At 39.2% G+C, this 20,262-nt stretch overlaps 1 protein-coding gene across 1 annotated transcript in view; it reads right to left on the bottom strand.

The window, feature by feature from the left end:
• Positions 1-20,262, bottom strand: part of si:ch211-186j3.6 (neural-cadherin) — a 263,441-nt gene that overhangs the window by 176,528 nt on the left and 66,651 nt on the right. The window contains exons 2-5 of the mRNA XM_026378538.1: positions 14,439-14,636; positions 12,867-13,092; positions 10,672-10,876; positions 5,400-5,511 (exon numbers count right to left, since the gene is read on the bottom strand). Of these exons, the coding sequence (XP_026234323.1) occupies positions 5,400-5,511; positions 10,672-10,876; positions 12,867-13,092; positions 14,439-14,636 (741 nt within the window). The remainder of the gene's footprint in view (positions 1-5,399; positions 5,512-10,671; positions 10,877-12,866; positions 13,093-14,438; positions 14,637-20,262) is intronic.

Below are 20,262 nucleotides of genomic sequence, written 5' to 3'. Positions count from 1 at the left end.
AGACAGAGGTTATACTGTTTGGGCCTAAAAATCTCAGAGACACTATGTCTAAACACATTCTCACCATTGATGACTTAGTTCTGGCCTCAAGTAATACTGTAAGAAACCTCGGAGTTATCTTTGATCAGGATATCTCCTTCACTTCATACATAAAAGAAATCTCTAGAACTGCCTTTTTTCACCTAAGAAACATTGCTAAAATTAGGAGCATCCTGTCCCAAAGTGATGCTGAAAAACTAGTCCATGCATTTGTTACTTCCAGACTGGACTATTGTAATTCATTATTAATAGGATGTCCCAATAACTCATTAAAGAGCCTCCAGTTAATCCAAAATGCTGCAGCCAGAGTTCTGACTGGAATTAGCAAGAGAGATCATATTTCTCCAACGTTAGCTTCTCTCCATTGGCTCCCTGTTAAATACAGAATTGAATTTAAAATTCTTCTCCTCACTTATAAATCCCTTAATAATCAGGCTCCATCTTATCTTAAAGACCTCATAGTTCCTTATCTTCCAAGCAGAACTCTCCGTTCTCAGACTACAGGTTTACTTGTGGTTCCTAGAGTTTCCAAATGTAGAATGGGAGGCAGAGCCTTTAGCTACCAAGCCCCTCTCCTGTGGAACCAGCTCCCAGTTCAGGTTCGGGAGGCAGACACCGTCTCTACATTTAAGACTAGACTTAAAACTTTCCTTTTTTATAAAGCTTATAGTTAGAGATGGATCAGGGAACTCTGAACCATCTCTTAGTTATGCTGATATAGGTTATTCTGCTGGGGGACCTCTACTGATAAACTGAGCTCCTCTCCTCTCTCCTTTCTCCTGTATCAATGCAAATGCCACCATTGCATGTCATTAACTTTGTGTCTTCTCTCTCCTGTAGTTGTGTTTCCTTCTCTCTGTCTCACCTCTCTCTGTACTTTTCTGCAGGTATCCTCGGCCTGGAGCTGTACATCTCCAGAATCCAGTTCATCTGCCCAATGTTCTTGATGCTTGTTGTTGTCTTTATTGCCTGCTGTTCTTTTCTCTCTTCTCTTTCCACTCACCCCAACCGGTCGAGGCAGATGGCCGCCCACTATGAGCCTGGTTCTGCTGGAGGTTTCTTCCTCTAAAGGGAGTTTTTCCTCTCCACTGTTGCCTAAAGCTTGCTCAAATGGGATTGTTGGGTTTTCTCTATAATTTTTTGTATAAATATTTTCTGTAAGGTCTTAAACCTTACACTGTAAAGTGCCTTGAGATAACTTCTGTTGTAAATTGGGGCTATACAAATAAAATTGAATTGAATTGAATTGAATTGAATTATGTACATGTGGAAGTACTATGGAGACAATACGCTATACAGATGGAAGTACTACTTAGTACTACAACAAAATAATATACAGAGGGGAGTACTGTGGACACAATAGACTGATGAACATGTGTTATTAGATGTAAAGTAACTATGGACATTATTTTTGGTATGTGGAAATTGTACTGTTATGCATGCATAAAGGAATAAACAGCAGATTATGCAGTGGATAAAGCTAATGAATAACATTCAGTGCATTAATGAGTGAAATGAATGAGACTTGCTCCATTGTCTGATGTGAATAACGTCAATGTTTGTATATGCAGGAGAGATGAGGAGGGGAGAGGGGTTTGTAGGAAAGTGAGGGGTCAGCAGGGGGTGAGGTGGTCTTAGTTAAGAGGCTCCTTAAGCGCCTCATGGAGGGCAAGACGTTAAACAGTCTATTAGAAAGGTGAAAGGAGTCCTTGAGAATGATGTGAGTTGTGTGCAGGCAGTTTTGCCTCTGCACGTCCTCAATGGTTGGAAGTGGAGTCCTTGTGATGCATTGGGCAGTGACTGCAGTGCCTTGCACTCAGTGCAGTTCCCATAACTAACTGTGATACTGCTGATGAAGACAAACTAAAAGTTAACCAGCATGGTTGAAGACAGGTGGGAAAAAAGGCACTGGTGAGCCTTCCTGACCAGGCTGGAGGTGTAGGTGGTCCAGGACAGGTCCTCTAAGATGGATGGGTTCATGCGTGCCTCCGTTCTCTCTCCTGAAGTATAAGATGAGCTTCTCATCCAGATGTGTGAGCACAGAGTGTTCCTTGTTTATCTGTGGTAGAGTGAACCCGTTTCTTTGGTGACAATGTCAGAGTCTGTCAATGCAGTCATTGCATTCAACAATGAATGTATACTTTGGCCACATGGGGCTATGCATTGTCCTGCACCAGGAAGATACCTGAGTCCCCTGCCCCAGTGATAGTTCTGACAGTTGTTCTGAGGATGTCATCCCAGTGCCTCACAGCAACCAGTATACCATTGGCAATGTCACAGAGGTCATGCTCAATGACGTTACAGGCAGCATAACGACCACCACGGTATCTCCAGATTCATTTGCACCTGTCACATGCTCAGTCTTAAAATTCTTATGTTCTTTGGCAAATACCAATCGAGATGCACAGAGCTAGGCTGTGAGCACAGATTGTACTAATGAATGCCAGTCCCTCACACCACCCTCATCAGATCAGTTTCTTACAACTAAGCATGCACACCAGTAGCCTGCTGAATGTTTTCTTGTAGGACTTATACAGTGCTTATCCACTTCCGCCTTGTGGCCTTCTATGGCCTTGTCCAGCTCTTCGTCTACCTGCTGTTGCTAGTTTATTTACATTACTGTACAATATATAGTATGGAAAGTAAAACACAAAACTGAAATTAACTTTGGTGAACACTGACTGACCCATTGGTATTAACTAATGCCAACTTTAAATTGGCTTTGTTCTGTTATTGTCCAGATAGTCAATGCATGGCCTCTGGGCCTCAAGCAGCTTGCACAACCTCAGTTTGTGGCTCATTATTTTCTCTAGTTTATGCATAAGCCTCTGTAACATAAGTCTCATTAGTAGTATTGTCTTCTGCCAGCCTTGGGAGCAACAAGTAATTATATGCGATCTGCCACAACATTGAAACCATGCAGTGGTTTCAATGTTGCGATCAACAGGGGCCAGCATGGGCATGCAGACCAGTCTGTGGCTATAGGCAGCCACATTTGCAGCAAGCTGTGATTACACTGTGTATCATATGATCTGTCAATCATGAACAGAAATAAATATTACTGATGTCTGTCCAGCACAAGAAACTACAAGATGTTGTAAATGCTGTGGCTGATAACTATATGCCTTACTTGTGTCAACAGTGAAATTATGCATATGGTCAAACGAAAGACTGACAAAGCCAAGCACAGCAAAAAAATGTAGGATAAGCCAAAAGTACATCAATGATGGTGAGCAAGAGAATGGACAAATACATGTGTGGGTGAAATACATGTGGAGGAGAAAACTCAGTAAAAATGGTGAAAACGTGTAATGCTTCTATGAAGACAAGCCTTTATACATTGAGATTTTGAGGTCAGTTAGTTAAAAAACGATGTTATCTACAACTTTCCAGAACAAAAAAGAAAAAAAAAGTGTGCTATGTGTAACAAATAGTTTGTAATAATGATGGTGATCACAACATGTTAGCACTGCACAATAAAGCACAAAGAAGGAATACAAATAATTATCATTAAATATTAATTCTACAATATTACTTTAAGACGTGGTCGATAGAAGTCATCCCATCCAAGTTTTTACAGACAATGTGAAAAGCCAATGATAATGAGAATAGCACCATGCCAAACCAATTATTTAGTTGGAAGAATATCAAATATGTCAAGTTAGCCTGACACCCACAGCAAGCGCGTGGGAGGAGCAGTCAGCTGACCATACATGCCAACGTTTGGGCTATTGCAGCCATGCACACCAGTACGTCATGAGTGGGAGTAAGATAAAAGAAAATAAAAACAAAAAAATGTGAAAATTTGTGCAGCAGCATTACCAAAGAAGACACCCCAACAGACACACTTGAAGGTTCAAAAGATGCATTGCAAGACTTTACACTCCTAGACGTAAGGAAGTGCTCGGTTTTCCCCTAATAAAACAAATAGCACTTTGCTTTCTCCAGTGAAATGCCTTATAACAACAAACAAACAGACACAGTGATATCACAAATGCAATCGATTAATTGTGAAAGGCAATCATAGTCATAAATGTCTAAATATACACATAAATGTTTATGTTTGCACTTGACACTAATGGTGATTTGACATGGTTTTACATAGTGATATATATTGAAACCAACTAATACGAAAAAAATATATGATATTGATATTGATATAAATGTTTTTTTTTACATCATCCAGCACTTGGTAAAATTGAAACACAAACTTTGCAATGTGAAACAACCCTAATCGTGTTCCACCTACAGAAGAAGCTAATGAGCACTTCCAATAAGGTGTCAAACCTGCAATCATCAATTATTTACATACTGCATACTACTGTGTTTTATCTCTTTGCATTTTCTTCTTGTCAATACGTCTTGACAAGAACAAGCCATTAGTGTTTCTATTTTTAGCCTACATAAGTAGTTTATAATTTTTTAGTGATCTCACTTAGACCTGTCAACAGAACGATCCTGAGCTGTTCATGAAGTGAAGTGACTGTTTTATTAGCATTGTAATTTGGTCAACACACAGATATCAAAATCATTTAAAATAAATTGACAACTATCAGAGTAACCTTGATGCAGTGTGAAATAAGTTGCAACTTTTGTTGGCAGTGTGTGAGAACCTGAAAAAGACTGAGCTTCTCAGTGTTAAGTCACACTGTGCCAGATCAAATTGTGATAAGTCGTACCCCAAACAGCTGCCATTACCATTTCCTCACATTAGATGAAACTTAAGCGATCCCCATGTGGAAATTGGGTCATTATAAAAAGGGAAGGCTAGAGCAGCTGCACTGATGGAAGTGCTGGTAATTTCATGGCCGCCAGTGCTGAGAAGTACCCACTCACTTTCCTGACTAGTCAAAACACATGAATGTTAAAAAAAAAAAAAAAAAACTCTGCCACTCTGTTCTACAGGTCACTACAGCAGGGATCCTCAAAAATTTCACGTTAAAAAGGCAAATGCTAGCCCACCAGCTTAACTTCCATGGACTCATAACGTGAAATGCATCTGCTGTTTACTAAATGTGTAGGTGTGTGTACTGTCACACTGTTGCAGACATCCCATTTGTCTCACAATTTAGTTTCCACCACATTAATATCTTGGACATCTCGAATTTCCTGTTGTAAATGGACCTATGACTTGCCTTTTTTGTGGGCTCAAAGATTGAAATCTGAGCAAACTGGCTTTGTAGAATCATTACTCATGTGCAACAACAACAGTTTTTGGTAAATTCTTGGATTAATTAAATCATGATGTTATTTTTATTTTAAATAATGCACTTGATAATGTTCTCCATGACAAACCACATGGGTTTAAGGTATTGATGGGGCACAAAAGGAAACTTTTGAGATTTGCATGACTGTCTCACCTTGCAGCAGTGAGGTCGCTGTTGTCACAGTCTCTGGTACGCCATCCTTACTGTAAATGGACTGGAGAAACTCTGGAACGCAGTCATTTTCATCGACAATAACAACCCGTACCTGAGAAAGAGAGTGAGAATTGAGAGGAGGGAGAGGAGACAATTAAATGTGGAATAAAAACACATAAATTCCTGTCCCTTGTGATCATCAAATCCAGTGCTGTTTCAGTCTTACAAGAGAAAACATTGTGTGATTATTGTACCCGTTTTTAAATAAAATTGAATTCAAGGCTTCAAGAATTCATCTGACAAAAATCCTTACATTCCTAAATACTGGTTTCTGTCATGATTCTACAATATTTCTGCCTGATACTGTACACTATGGGGGGAAAAGGTGAATTTATGTAAGCATACTTCTGAGGATTTCCACTCCTACAAAAAGTGTTAGATAGCCTTTTTTTTACAATGTGTGTGTTTCCGATCATACATGTCCCAGTAATGCTGTAACTGTATCTATATGTTGAAACTGGCCAGGCAATTACTAGAAGAAATAGTGAAGATTAAAAGTCACACTGTGTTGACATTATGAAAAAAATTTTAAATCTGGGATTACAACTCCAGGCACTAGCTGGAATTGGTTTTCTTTGGGTCTGCGGTCGTTTTCATTTGCAAGTAACCCAAATTAACCCTATCCTTTACCCCTATCCTTTACCAAGAGGAAGCCACATCCTAGCCTCCTGCAAAAGCACAACCTGACCCTGATCTCTCTGCAGCAGCTCCCTCGCTCAGGAGGGGTGAATAAACCAGAGTCTGCACTGTGGTCCCGTCAGTAGGTCAGTGGAGAATGCAATCCTGTGCAGTTTTTTTTTTTTTTTTTTTCAGAAGCCCAGAGCTAAAAAATGAGTGGATCCATGTGCACAATATCTGTGTGCTTGTGTGCGTGTATGCGCATGTGTGTATGCAATGTACAGACACTGTAATGCTGTTCAGTTCATTAGAGACATGAAGGCAAACACAGCATCTTCTACCAGATGTTGACTGCTGCTTGCAGCATTTAGGAATAAATTCAAACATAGTCTTCCAGGCAAGGCTATCTGACCTCAACATCTTCTCTTCCACATAAACACAGCAGTATTAATAGACACACATACACATACACATACTCAGACAATGACAGGCGTGTAAATACCACTGGTATTACGTCCTGGCAGGTAAGATGAAATTCTACAATATTAGTTAATCCTTCAACAAAGATCAGCTTTAACGCAGCAGAGAGGGAAAAAAAAAAATCAAATCAAATCTGACCATGTCAACTCCCTGTGGTGATTTCTGTGTTTGCCAGTGACTGTCAATCTGTTTGCCTGTGTGTGTGTGTGTGTGTGTGTGTGTGTGTGTTTGCATGCTAGAGAGAGTGAGCCGATGTGCCAGTATGACAGGAGTAGGTGACAGGACAGTTCTGCAAGATATATGAACGTGTGTGTGTGTGTGTGTGTGTGTGTGTGTGTGTGTGTGTGTGTGTGTGTGTGTGTGTAAGAGGGAAAGGAAGATTGAATGAGAAGAGAGGGCAAGTCAGCTGTAATAAAACAAGATGAGCCTAAACACACACATACACACACGTGTGCACACACACACACACACACACACACACACACACACACACACAGCAGCTGTAGGCAGGTCTCAGGCTGGTTAAGTAACTAATGGTGCCGATGAGCTATAGCTCCAGAAGGGAGAAACTTGAAAACTACCTGAAAATTAAAGTCATGCTCAATGATTCCAGTCCGCACAAAACCAGCTCTATGTGCTGTTTTGTCAGAGACAGATTTTTTGAAATGCTAAAATGTAAGTAAAAGCAAAAGGACACAAATTGAAGCAGTTGTAGTTGTAGGAAACATGGTCACCAATCTTGGGACAGCTGCATTCATGTCTGAACCCAAACATAATGCAATCAGCCAAGCAGTTCACTCAGATTCTCAGGGCGTTAGATAATGACTTGTCCAACAAAGTGTGGGTATATGATGCCGCGGGAAGCATCATTACCAAACACTGAGGGATGAAAACATGTGGAGGCAAAATGTATTGTAAAAAAATACGTTTTGGCATGAGCACAGGTTGCCGTTTGTTGTTTTTTATTGGTTGGCCTTCCCAAGAGAGTGAGTTTTATTTAACTGTGGGCCTGCATGAGGACAGACACCAGCGTGGACAGAGCGAGAGCAGAGATGTAAGCAACATGCTGTAAATAGATGCAAAGAGCAACTTCACACTAAGAAAAGGTATGGCATGCAGCCTTTACCATTGCCTGTCAGCCAAGTTTTTCTGAATAAATTGGCTCTTAGCGGCCGATGCAGCCACAGGGTTTAGACATAACTAAATCCCTATTGGTATAGCATAAGTAAGAATAAATCCTGGCTGAAGTGTATTTATAAAAATATCTTAAGTCAGATTTTTGTTGAGGCCCAGTGGAGTCACAGTCTGTTGTGTTTGGATCTAGGATACATCACACTACAAAAGAGAATCTAGCCAGAGTTTTAAATGGGCAAGTCACTATCTCTCAACATGTATCAGTTACAGTTCTATTGAAATGAGTGAATGATTTTTAGGATCAGTTAGGTTTGATCGCATATAAAGTTTCAGCTTTCAGCTTTGAAGGATCTTTCCTCCCTTTAGTGTATCTTCTTCAATGACAGTAAAATCACAAATCAGTTTAGTGAAAATATTCATTCAGAATGTTTAAATTAATTAGTTAAGCTTACAGTGCCCCAGTGTAAGTCAGCAACCTATAAGTATATGTTAAGTCTTTAGCATTCAGCAGCCTTTAAAAAAACACGTCTCAATACATTCTAAACATTATACACAACTGCTCTTTGCCATTTTAGCTGTTTTTTTTTCAGTGTTTTCCATCCATGTGAAGGCTCTAAAGGGAGTTACTATGTCATCACATCCAAGCCTTGCAAAAGTGACTGACAGCACAACTGCTTATTTGTCCTGTTTTGTCAATTGTAGTTTGGAGCAAGCAGCTTTATTTTGTTACATTTTCATGTATAGAGAATACTTCAAAAGTATTGTGGTGAGGTATTACTCTGCTAATTTGCTGCCTTGTTAGTTCTTACATCAATAATCCACAGTTTTTACTTTACTTTATCATATAATGTACCAGTAATACAACTTATCCCTTAGTTACATTTAACAACATACCAAAGTGTGTCTGCACCTCTTTTATGTGCTTGTTTTTTTTTTTTTACTCTAAAGAAAACATGGCACTCCTTTTCATTATGAATGTATTGTTGACTTTAACTTATCTAATTGTTTTTTACCATTCAGCCATTTTAACCATCCATAATTTAACACTGTACACATTCCAAATGAACACTATCACCACCACCATCACCATCAAGCAACCACATGCCCTTCGCATTAACAATTAGGTGCATAGTAATGACATATTTTATTGATCCCTTGGGGAAATTGTTGTTTTAGACAGCTGCAATAGATGACGGCGTTACTGTGGGGTCTTGTCCAAGGACACGAACCGGTAAACCCTGGGGTTTGATAGACGAGCGCTCTACCAACTGAGCTGACTGCCTCTAAGTCAATACTGTAAGTAGTAACTTTAGGAATCAAGTCTGCCCAAAGGTGTGTTCTATATGTATTTTATTTTTGGTAGAACAGTAGGGATGTATGTGGTATGAATATTTAAACAGTTTAATAACGTGTATCCTGCCTTTATCGTCCATTATATCAATAAACCACTCAAGCTTTGTTGTAGCCATTCAGGCTTCCATTATCCTCTCAATTGTTCCAATGTGATGTAATGACTGATACTGTAATTCTCTTCAGGAGTCAACAAAAAGCAAGTGTAAGGGCATTAAAGCTAACCTAAAGCATAGAGTGTCTGTAAAAGGTTTACTATGTTAACAAGATTAGCCTCCACAGCACCATTTTCCCACTGTAGATACTGAACACTAAACACTCAGTACATGCTTTTACTGATTTATATCATTTGGTCAGAAAATGCTTTAGGACTTTAGGAAGTTAGAGTACAGTATTTCTAGCAAAATACTGTGATAAAAGGGTTCTTTGAGATAATTTCACTAATTTGTAATGCAAACACAGAAAACACAGCTTTGTTTATATCTGGTCTTAATATGCCCAGACAGAGAGGCGGCTGCGGGGGCAAGGGTTACAGAGGGTGCTGGCTTCTCGGCGCTCGTGGGACTGTACTTATGGATGTTTTAAAAAGCTAACTGAGGCTCCAGAGAGCAGGCATGGCTACCAAAGGCACGAGTGTGGGCAGACAAGGGCATGAATTAATTTCCTGCCAATTTGATTTTTTCTATTATTCTTTACATCCATCGTTCTTTTCTCACTGCTGAATCTAGCAGTCCTCCTGCAGCTCTTCCACTTTACTCCTCTCTCCTACCATAAGTGCTGTTGGTGCTGTGTCCACAGAGGCCCAGAGCAGTGCAGCTGAGGACAGATCGGTTCAGCTGAACGTGTTTTAGCCTGAGGCCAGAGTAATGATGAAGACCAGACCAGATGCATCAATGCCTGCAGCGGTCAGCCGCTGTTCCTGTCTCACTTTCTGACAACATGAGGAAGTCATCGGGAATCCCAGAGCAGTCATCCCAGCAAGACAATTCTATTTAGCTTTGACTTTCAGACTAAAATAGAAATATACAGTTGTGTTTTATTATAGTTGCATGATTTTATTGCTGTTTTTTCAATAAGGCAAGGCCATCCAAAAAAAAACATCAAACATCATTAATCATTGACATTTCAGAATGCTATTAAACAATACAAAGACCCATCTTTATGGCCTTCAACTAGTAGCTATTCTTACTTCACATTCAACTCTTTTCATCCACACAGCAACTGTAACATCCACTTAACACTGTACATAATTTGAGCAGAATGAATGCATGTTCAGCTTAGAGAGTAGTCTAAGGTTTAACGATCATCTGTAGGTACTGTATATTACATGTGCAAAACATTTCATAATCACCAATGCACATCAGAATTCAACACCTATCTTCCAGCCAACTATCTCTATACGGACTCTTGCCCATGAAGAAGTAGAAAAAAGAAATTGAAAGTGCTACATGAGCAACTACTAAAATTACATCACCCTATGGGTAGAAGACATAAATTTGAAGGCTTGTCAGATATTTTTTGCTGTGTTGCATATAGTCTGTGGAAGACGACAAGACAATCTTGTTATGTCAAAAATCTATGAGTTTAGAAAACAATTCATCAAATTTACATCACACACAAATTCACAAACCTCTGCTGCACTGCTCATGCTGTCCAGGCCCTCACTGGCTCGCACCAATAGCAAGTATCGATGCTGGTCGCTCTCATAGTCGATGGGGCGGGTCAGACTGATTTCACCAGTCTCTGCTGAGATGGTGAACAGACTGCTGGGATTGATGAGGAGGCTGTAGCTGATTGGTTTCTTCTGGAAAGATACGGCAGGTGTGACCAAAAAGCTGTGGAAACATGAGGAAAAAGAACATCATTGATTGTTCAGCACAGGGTGGGGTAGATGAGAGCAAAGTGTTTATCTGCATTATTAAATAGTTGTATGTTCGAATGGTGTAGAGAAGAATTATAGCAGACAGGCCTTTCCCAGTATGACAACTTGAGACTTTCCATAACATAAACAAGGACTGGTGAGACTTTCATTTCAGATTCTGCTTAGAGATTCCACTGTGGTTTGGATACACAGCTCAAAAAAACTCACTGAATCACCTCTTATTCCAATGACCAGCTCTCTACAGCCTGGTGCCTCACAACACAATACAGCAGAAACCGCACTACACAATTGTTACTTGAAGAATAATAAAGTGAAAAATATTATATGTACTGATTCACAGTATTGTCTGTATTTAGAGACTTCGCTAATGGTATTAAACTAAACCTACTGGATGTCCTGTATTATTTATATAATTAGCACATCCACCCATGTGGAGAATTGTTGACCTGTCTTTCTTTTATTTCTGGCTAAAACCCTTGAAACAAGCAGTCTTGATAGTATAATAGTCTGCACTGTTTGACACCGTAGATCACCAGATTCTGCTTTCTGCATTCTCTGAACTGTGCAACTGTACAGATGTCGACTGGCTCAAGTCCTACTTATCTGGGCTATCCTTCAAGGTGTCTTAGCATGGGCTCACATGCAACTAACTACATGGCACCACAGGTGTGCCACAGGACTCTGTTTGTGGTCCTCTTCTCTTTTCCATCTACACCACATCCCTTGGCTCCATCATTCATTCACACTGCTTTTTTCTATCATTTTTATGCCAACTGTTCTGTTCTACTGGATTACTCTATTATTGATCATGCATTTCTGTCTGGCTGTCTTACATCACTGCTCAGATGAGAGAGAGAGAGAGAGATGATTCACAATGCAGCAACACAAATAATCTTTGATCACCCATAAAGGACACATGTCACACTACTGTTCATATCTCCAAGTTGGTCTCCAGTGACTGCTGTATCACATTCAAGGCTCTGACATTCAACTACAAAGTGGTCAACTCAACACTACCTACATCCCTGAGCATATACACCTACACTGCAATCACAAATACATTTCTTTAGGAAATTAAACAAATTAAATACATTGATACTTAACATATCAAATGAATGTACCCAAACAACCCATTTTTGTTATTGTTGTTGTTAATAACAAAAATGTTTCTTAAGTTATTTAATAAAATAATAATAAATGTAACGCTTCATTTAAAAAAAAAAAAAATGTTGCAATTGCAATTGCTACAAAAACACAATAGTTTAGTTGTATAGCAATGTACCTAATAGCAGACCATAGAACTACACACACTAAGGCATGAGGGTGAGGGCAAACATAAAATGCTGAGCTTAGTTGGTGCTTGTTACTTATTAGATCCTCACCCTTACAAACAATCTCATTGGTGAAATCATCGTAAATAAGAAAACAGAAAAATCCACTTTACTGGTTTTCCCAAAGTGTCACTCAAACTAAACAAGCTGGATGGAGATAATGAGACCAAATCAAGGACACAAGTCATAGCTGTACTACTTTTGACATAAGCGTGTGCTTGTGTGCGCGTTTATGTGTGTATCAATACTTGAAGGCTATGTTTTTTACTCATGCACTGCATATAATACATGCACAAGGAAAAAATGTTTAACATATGAAATGCTGAAATCTATTTAGCAAAAAAATTAAATTATTGTGATGTGAATGATGTGTTAGCAAAACTATGTCGAAGGAAATTGAAGGAAATATTTTGAAGGCATATGTTGAATTAATCTTTTCAAACATTAGCAATGTAAAAATTAATGTTCATCTTATCTGATATGAATAACATCTGCAGTGGGAAGAAGAGGTGTGTGCAAAAAACATGTTTGACAACTCCTTAACTCCTTGATGGGTGGAAATGCAGGTACTAGGGTTTTTGTACAGCTCTGTGCGTGTATGTGTAAACTCACGGCTGTCCTTCAGGTGTATTTTCAGGTATGGCAATGGTGAAAGACGCATTTGTAAACTGTGGTGGCCGGGCTCCAGCCACCACAGAGACGACAGCAGGGGCGCTGCGGCTGCCCAGACGGTCAGCAGCCACCACCGTCAGTAGGTACTCCCTGTCTCGCTGAAGAGGAAGGCCTGTAGTTCGTACCTGGCCACTCTTCCTGTCCACTTCAAATCGGCCATCACCACCTGAAAATAAAAGCTAAATATTTGTTTCCACAATGTGCACATTGCAGTGCAGCATAAATGATCAATACCAACAAAGGAAAGAATTTGAAGGAAACACTGAAAACAAAAAAACAGGTATGAGATGGTGTTATTGTATATATATTATATATTAATATAAATGTAAATGTAATTCAACCAAATATTAGCAAAATACTAATAAGAATGTTAATGTAATGCATAACAAAATAAAGACCTGAAGCAGATTCTTATGATACTAGTTTATTTGTACTGGCTTTTTTTTCCTCAAAGCTTCTTCTATGAGCTCATGTTAAAAGATATTCAGCTTAAAAGGAAGGACCAGCAGGACACATGACCAACAGCTCATAGTTAGTACAATGCAATGCAGGGCGCTGTGTGAATTCTGCTGCCTTCAAGTGTTTTTAAAAATCCGATGTGTGCCATGGAAATGTCAAATATAACTGGTGTCAGTATTCTGAATTGCTGAGATGTGAAATGCAAAGAGCAGAGACACAACATAACAGGGTATGTTAGGACATTCATCCAAATTTGAATGTGTTTACAAAAGTCATTGCTTTCCACTGTCGATCTGACCTCCATAGGACGCCTCCTATCACACAATAATAACTACACCAAATGCTCACAGTGAGAGGTGTGTTTAGGCCTTTAATGGATGAGACATCAATTCAAACCAATACAAAGTTTAGTCTAGACACTGACATCAGTGTTTGTTTTGTTTTCTTGTAATTTCTATTGTTAATTCATTCACTGGCATCCCTGTGGAGAAAATCTGAAGACTGTGTCTTTATAGATGATGGTTTAACAGATTTCAAAATGAGCAAAAGAAATCACTACATGGCAGACAATAAGAAAAGCAATTATTGTGTGTACAGTAATAGAGACGTGATTTTACAATACATTGGAAAATAAAAAACCTCTACTTGAATTGCTGCCTCAGTAGAGGTGCAAAGAGCAACAGAAATGAACTTATTACATTTACTGGAAAACACTTAGTAAACTAGTTGAGGAATGAGGCATCTATTGATGGAATTCATATATCTACAGTATGTGAACCTTTTGGAAATGTCATGTGTACTACATTTGGCATAAAAAGGGCACTGCATATCATCATGAAAACATCATCCCGATCACAAAGTATAACGGAGGAAACATCATGATTTGGGCCTGCATTGTATTTGTTAATACTCTTGACTTAGATGAAGATCAGATCATCTTTTATGGCAAATTAATGCAGAAAACCATGATATTCCAAAAGGATATGCTAATGACGCAACATGCACACTACTAGGCTCCTATTAAACTTTAAGGCATGTTGGAAAAAAACCTACCATCAGATAGGAAGTATTCCACTTCACCATTATTGCCTTCATCCCCATCTACAGCGTGGAGTTTGTAGACCAGCGAGCCCGCTAAGGCATCAGGGGAAACCACAGCCAGGTATGGAGTGGGAACCATGTTCCATTCTGGGACATTATCATTTACATCTGTCACAGTCAACTCCACCCTGATCAAGTACCACTCTGGACCTGAGGAAGGAGGAAAAAAGAAAAACAAGGCAGTTTAGAGTGGGTTATTCAAGCTAATTTAAGGTACCAAATTAGAGGGTTGTGATAAGAGGTTTGTTGAACAGTAGTTTTAAGTAAATGGACTGTTGTAGTACAGTGGTAGTTGGCAAAACAAACAAAAAAACAACATATTTTCCAACACATAGAGCTCACAAAATCCAGAGAGGCCCTTTCCTGGTGGAGATCCATATTTTAGCATGTTGACATTTTTATGCCTTCATGCTGGCAACAGCCACGGTCAAATACATTATGTTTTCAGGTTATCTGTTTGCCCGTAGGTCACCCAGTTCTTGAAAATGTAAAATCTAAGGACTGGGTGATGAATGAATTTCAGGTCAATGTTACACTGACTTTGCATTTATACAGTTCTTGCAGCCCATTCTTGCCAAGGCAATATATTAAAAATGTTTTAAATAAATTTCTTCAAATTTGGAAGTGTCCAACTAGAGTCAAAGATGAACTGATTAATTTTGGTGTGGCCTTCACCAGATAACTGATATATGCCCTAAAGGAATTTCTTCAGTTTTGTCACAACTGTATACTTGGACCCAATGATCAACCATATTTTGGCAGCCAAAGGTCTTCAAATTTGACACAAATTGTCACTTGGGGTCAAGAATGAACTGATTAGATTTTAGTGGTCAAAGGTCACTGTGTCATGTACATTCTATTTTAATCAATGCTAAATCTCGCAGATACCTGGAAGGAATTTTATTACATCTGGCACAAATATCTACTTGGACTCATACATACATTTATTAGAATAGAGTCTGACAGATATGCACGTAAATTATAACATCCCTGGTTAGAGGAGGCAGAAGGCAGAAAGCCATACTTCGCATTCGTCTACTTTAACATGCAATGTTTCCTGAACGGTTGTATTATTTTAGTTTGCAAAAGGCTCAGAGCAATGTGTGTCAAAATTCACTACCATAAGCAGCAATTTATATTGTCATATACATGTTTTAAAAAAGCAAATGTCAGTTCAAAGATGAGGGTTACAGTAACAGGTGTTCTGTTGGTATAGTTTGTGTCTTGTGAAGATATTCCAAGCACCCGTATTGCTCACATACACTGAATGGCTTGGTGACAGATTTAGACAAAAAGTCAATGTGCTTATGTTCACTGTGTTTATTTCACTCCAAATGTCAAATTCTTTAGCTGTTAAGTGTTTTCATTCCCTCTCTTTTTTTACCCTTTGTTGTTTGTGATTTGTTGGTCTGGATTACCACTTTGTAGCCTACTTCTATATCAGCAAGAGAAGCACAAAGTCGGCCAGCAGAGTAGTCAATGTGACATTCAGCCAGCAATAACCTGCTGTTTCATTCTAACCAACTGCTCTGCGCTGGAAAATGCAGCATCATTCCAACAACGAGGGGCAGACTAGCTGGAAGGTAGCGTTGTTGCTCAAAAATACATAATAAATGTAAACAATCCCCTGCCATTCAGAAGAGAAAGAGGGCACAGGTCCACAAATCTACAACCTGCTGTTGTGTATATGTTTGTAACTGACAGGTGGCAATATGCTGACCATTGTAAAAAGTATTTTGCTGCTGCAAACATTTCTGCAACTGAAAGCAGGAACGATAAGTTCAGTTAATAAAGCAGTCATCCACTAACTGCAGGGTGAGTGGTTTAATTCTCACTTTCTCCTGGCCATGTGTCTAAGTGACATTGAGCAAGACAGTGAACCCCCGGGTTCAATCTTTAAGGGGTTTTCAAAGTGACAACTGAACAATACCGCTGCGCTCTGTGTTTCTGTGGCTACATGTTGTGTCTAAAGTTACCATTTAGCAGCTCAGATCACAAACTTGAGCTGCAAGTGCCTGAAGGTAATTATAAAACCTAGAGTTAATGCTGTAGTTACAAAGCTGAAAGATGTACTGCAGCATATGTTTTTTTATGTGGGAAACATTTTACTATGTTCATTATAAACATATTTGCAACTCACGATTTAAAATGTCTCCTCGTTGTGTCTATGAAAAATATAATCCAATTAAAATTAGGTTGTGAAGGAGTGTCATTTTTAGGAGATAGGGTTTCCTTGGCTCTATGGAGTAGGACGTTTGGACAGGATTTAGATTTGACTTCAATTGGTTCTATTTAGCATTTGGCCATACAAAAGTAACACCACCAAAGCTTGGCTCATCTGCAATTTTGATGGTTGGTTAGAGATTCAAAATGCCTGAAATGTCCGTTGCAATAAATTTTGCACTAATTGCACAGACCTTGTACTTGCCTTCCAAAGCCACTAATCAGTCAGTCTGTTCCTGAGATTACTCTGCTTCTTCTAAGGCATCTTACCAACAGTGATACCAGCTACTGCTTACCACCTCAACTCTGTTGCTCCAGTTAGAAGTTATTAGTCTTGACCTTAGGTGACACAAACCACACAGTACAATGGGAGGACAATGTGTCCCTTATTTACCAATCTACTAATGACTGAATCCTTTAATTAACTAAGAATAATGTAGTTCAGGTCAACGTACGTGTGCGCGTGCATGTCTGTGTGGGTGTGTAAGTGTCTGCTAAATGACTAAACGGAAACATGATTGGAAATAAAGTCTCAATGTTGGGGTTGGGGGCTGATAGCAGGCATACAATGCACATCACTGTCACATAAAAGATACAATGTCCTGTCTGTGGTTGGGTTTAGGCGAAAAAAGGAGTCACCATTGTGTCTGAGGTATCTCCCTATTTATATAAATTAAATTAAATATCCTTATTATGCTAACAGAAAACATAATCAGATTGCAATTATGTTGCCTTATAAAACCATATTTGTGATTGCAGTTTAGTTGTATAGAAGGCAGAGTTCTAAGTATGAATACACCAGTTGTTAAAAACATGGAGACAAAGGCCAAAGCTGTCGTTTGCATAATTGTGGTTTGCACAACAAATTGAGCGCAGTAGTAATATGGCATAGAAGGTGAATAAACATATGCAATCAACACATGAAGTTCCAATTTCTCTTTGCCCAAAGAGCAAAAAGAATAAATCTGAATCAGGAATAGTATGTGGTGAGACGTCAGGCAGTGTTTTTCTTTTCAGCTTCTTTTATTCAACTGTCGTCTTTTTTCTCCTTCTTTACTGAACGTGTCATGTGGACAACAGACAATGGGAAATATGATCCAGAAGACAGTGGGAGGAAGCCATCTCTGCATCCCAACTAGCAATTATAATCAGCGCTGTGCTATCTGCACCTGTAGTACACAGCTATCACATTGACACTGGTGACACATTTTGAGGTCCCGCACAGACCTCATCAGAACACACACCCTCACACGCACACAAAGAAGATGCTGCACAGCAGTGTTTGCTGGTCACAGCAGGAGAGCAGGGGAGTAATTTCATGGCTGGAGCCAGAGGATTGCTCTCAGTTGTGTCAGTTTTGGTACCTTTTGGTAAAAAAAAAAAAAAAAGATTATTTGAAATGGTAATGTAGCACAATTTATTGCTTAAATTGTCCTTAATGTATTTACTGTTGCCTGAACAGCAAGTCCAGATGATTATTTTTTTTTATTAATCTTTAGATTTTTTTACATTCCTTGGGTCTAACAACAAATGCAAGTAGTGAGATGAAAAAAATTTCTTTGTGTGTTTGTGACTGTGCGTGTGTGTGTGTGTGTGTGTGTGTGTGTGGTGGAAGGTGGATAAAAAGAGGAGATCAAGAGAAGGGAAAAAAGAAGTGTTTTTCAGAGTGAGAGGGCGCAAACAAGTAATATAAAGCACAGCAAGAAAAATAAGAGCTGAGTGTCGCATGAACAGGATTAAGAGTGAAAAGCAGAGGCTGAGCAATGACCCTGCGGTTGTTATAGAAACAGCAGAACAACGAAAAGTGGAAGATGGAAGAATGAAAAAGAGAAAGGAGAGGGAAAAAAAAAACAACAAGCAAGCAATTGCATAAATCAATGGCATTAGATATGAGAGGGGAGAGAGGGAACGTTACACGGAGAAAAAAAAAAAAAACATAAGCGAACATCAAAAGAAGACAGAAGAGCAGAATTAACCAGCCACATCTTACAAAAAGTATAGCACTGCACTTGACTCGGGGTTCAACCAGTCTATTTGTTGATGATGTCTCTCTGTCTCTCTATCTCTCTCTCACGAGCACACACACACACACACACACACACACACACACATCCTCTCTCTCTCTCTCTCTCCTTGTCTCTCCCTGTCTTCCTCTCTCCCTGTGGTCATAACAGATTCAGAATTAATTGGCAAAAGGACAATGCAGCTTTGGGGAAGAAGGGACGGCATTACCCAGATAATAAATCACTGGGCTAATATACAGAGCCAAAGTGTAGCCATACACAAGCGCGCACACACACACACACACACACACACACACACACACACACACAAATGCACACTCCTTTCCCACTAATAACGATCATCAGTGGATTAGTGGCTAATGAAGGACCATAGGGAGATACAGCTTGATGCTATTGCCATCCCTCACACTAATGCATCTCACTGGATCTAATGATATGTTGCAATCTCCAGAAACAGAGGGACCTGCAATTACCATCAGTGCTACGGAAGGCACTTCCGTGTCCTCCGACCCCATCGGCTCCGATAGGTTGCAAGTCCAAGCCTTGTTACAGGTTTGTTTTCTTCTATCATATGCAGTAGGCGTAAAGTCTTGAAAGCCCACACAGTAACCCACAATAAACAACCAAGGTTGTGTTTGTTTGGTCATGTTAAGTTTTGTTTTGTTATGATCACAGTTCAAATTTTTGAAGATGATCCAGATATGAATACAGCTCTATAAGCTAAGAATCACAGCAAATCAGGAAATGCTACATCAATAACAATGTCTAAAGAATAGTTTGGCTCCAAAGCCAGCTCTCATTGACAATTAATGGCACCTGTCACTGGCCCAGGCTTTTGAAAGCAAGTGTAAATGCTTCGTAATCAGAGATGAAGAGCAGGCTACTGAGGTCTGCAGAGGTCTGAAGCTGGAATCAGCCAATGTTTGGTGTTTCTGAGGGTTCTTTTGATTAAATGTTTTGTTGCTAATGTATTATTTATCATAGACCATAGTGATTTGTTGACTACGTGAAGCTTAATGTATGACTCAGTTCATTCATAATGGAAAAAGAGAGTTGCTGTCATGAGCTTAGGCCGGGTTAAGTATGGATGAGGACGGACAGTACGACAGCAAGAGCTATTAGTCATGAAAAACAAGCAGTGATGCAGTAGTGTTGTGATGAGTGTTGGAAATGGCCAGCTTTTTCTGTTACGTATATGAATGTCCAACTGTAGCAAATTAGACTATAAATCAAATAAATCTGATTAGACTATATTTAGACTGACTACTCTGTGCTCCATGCTTCACTAAAGAAGATCATTTCTGCTTGATGATTAATGTGTTTGTAGCATTGTGTCCCTAAACAATGTTAAACTAGCATGTCTGATCTAAATATCCAGGTCACCTCCTTGACCGTTTCTATATTCATTTCATTTAAAATTAAACACTAGTCTACAGTCACTTTAGACATATGATGGAATCATGGAACAGTACATGAATATTTGCTCGTGGACATTGGGGCACTTGTTGGTAAAAACTGTATCTTTGTCA

Source organism: Anabas testudineus, chromosome 3 (genome assembly GCF_900324465.2).
Source record: "Anabas testudineus chromosome 3, fAnaTes1.2, whole genome shotgun sequence".
Classification (NCBI taxonomy): domain Eukaryota; kingdom Metazoa; phylum Chordata; class Actinopteri; order Anabantiformes; family Anabantidae; genus Anabas; species Anabas testudineus.
The sequence above is the reverse complement of the archived record's forward strand: the minus strand, read 5'-3'. Positions and strand labels throughout refer to the sequence as shown.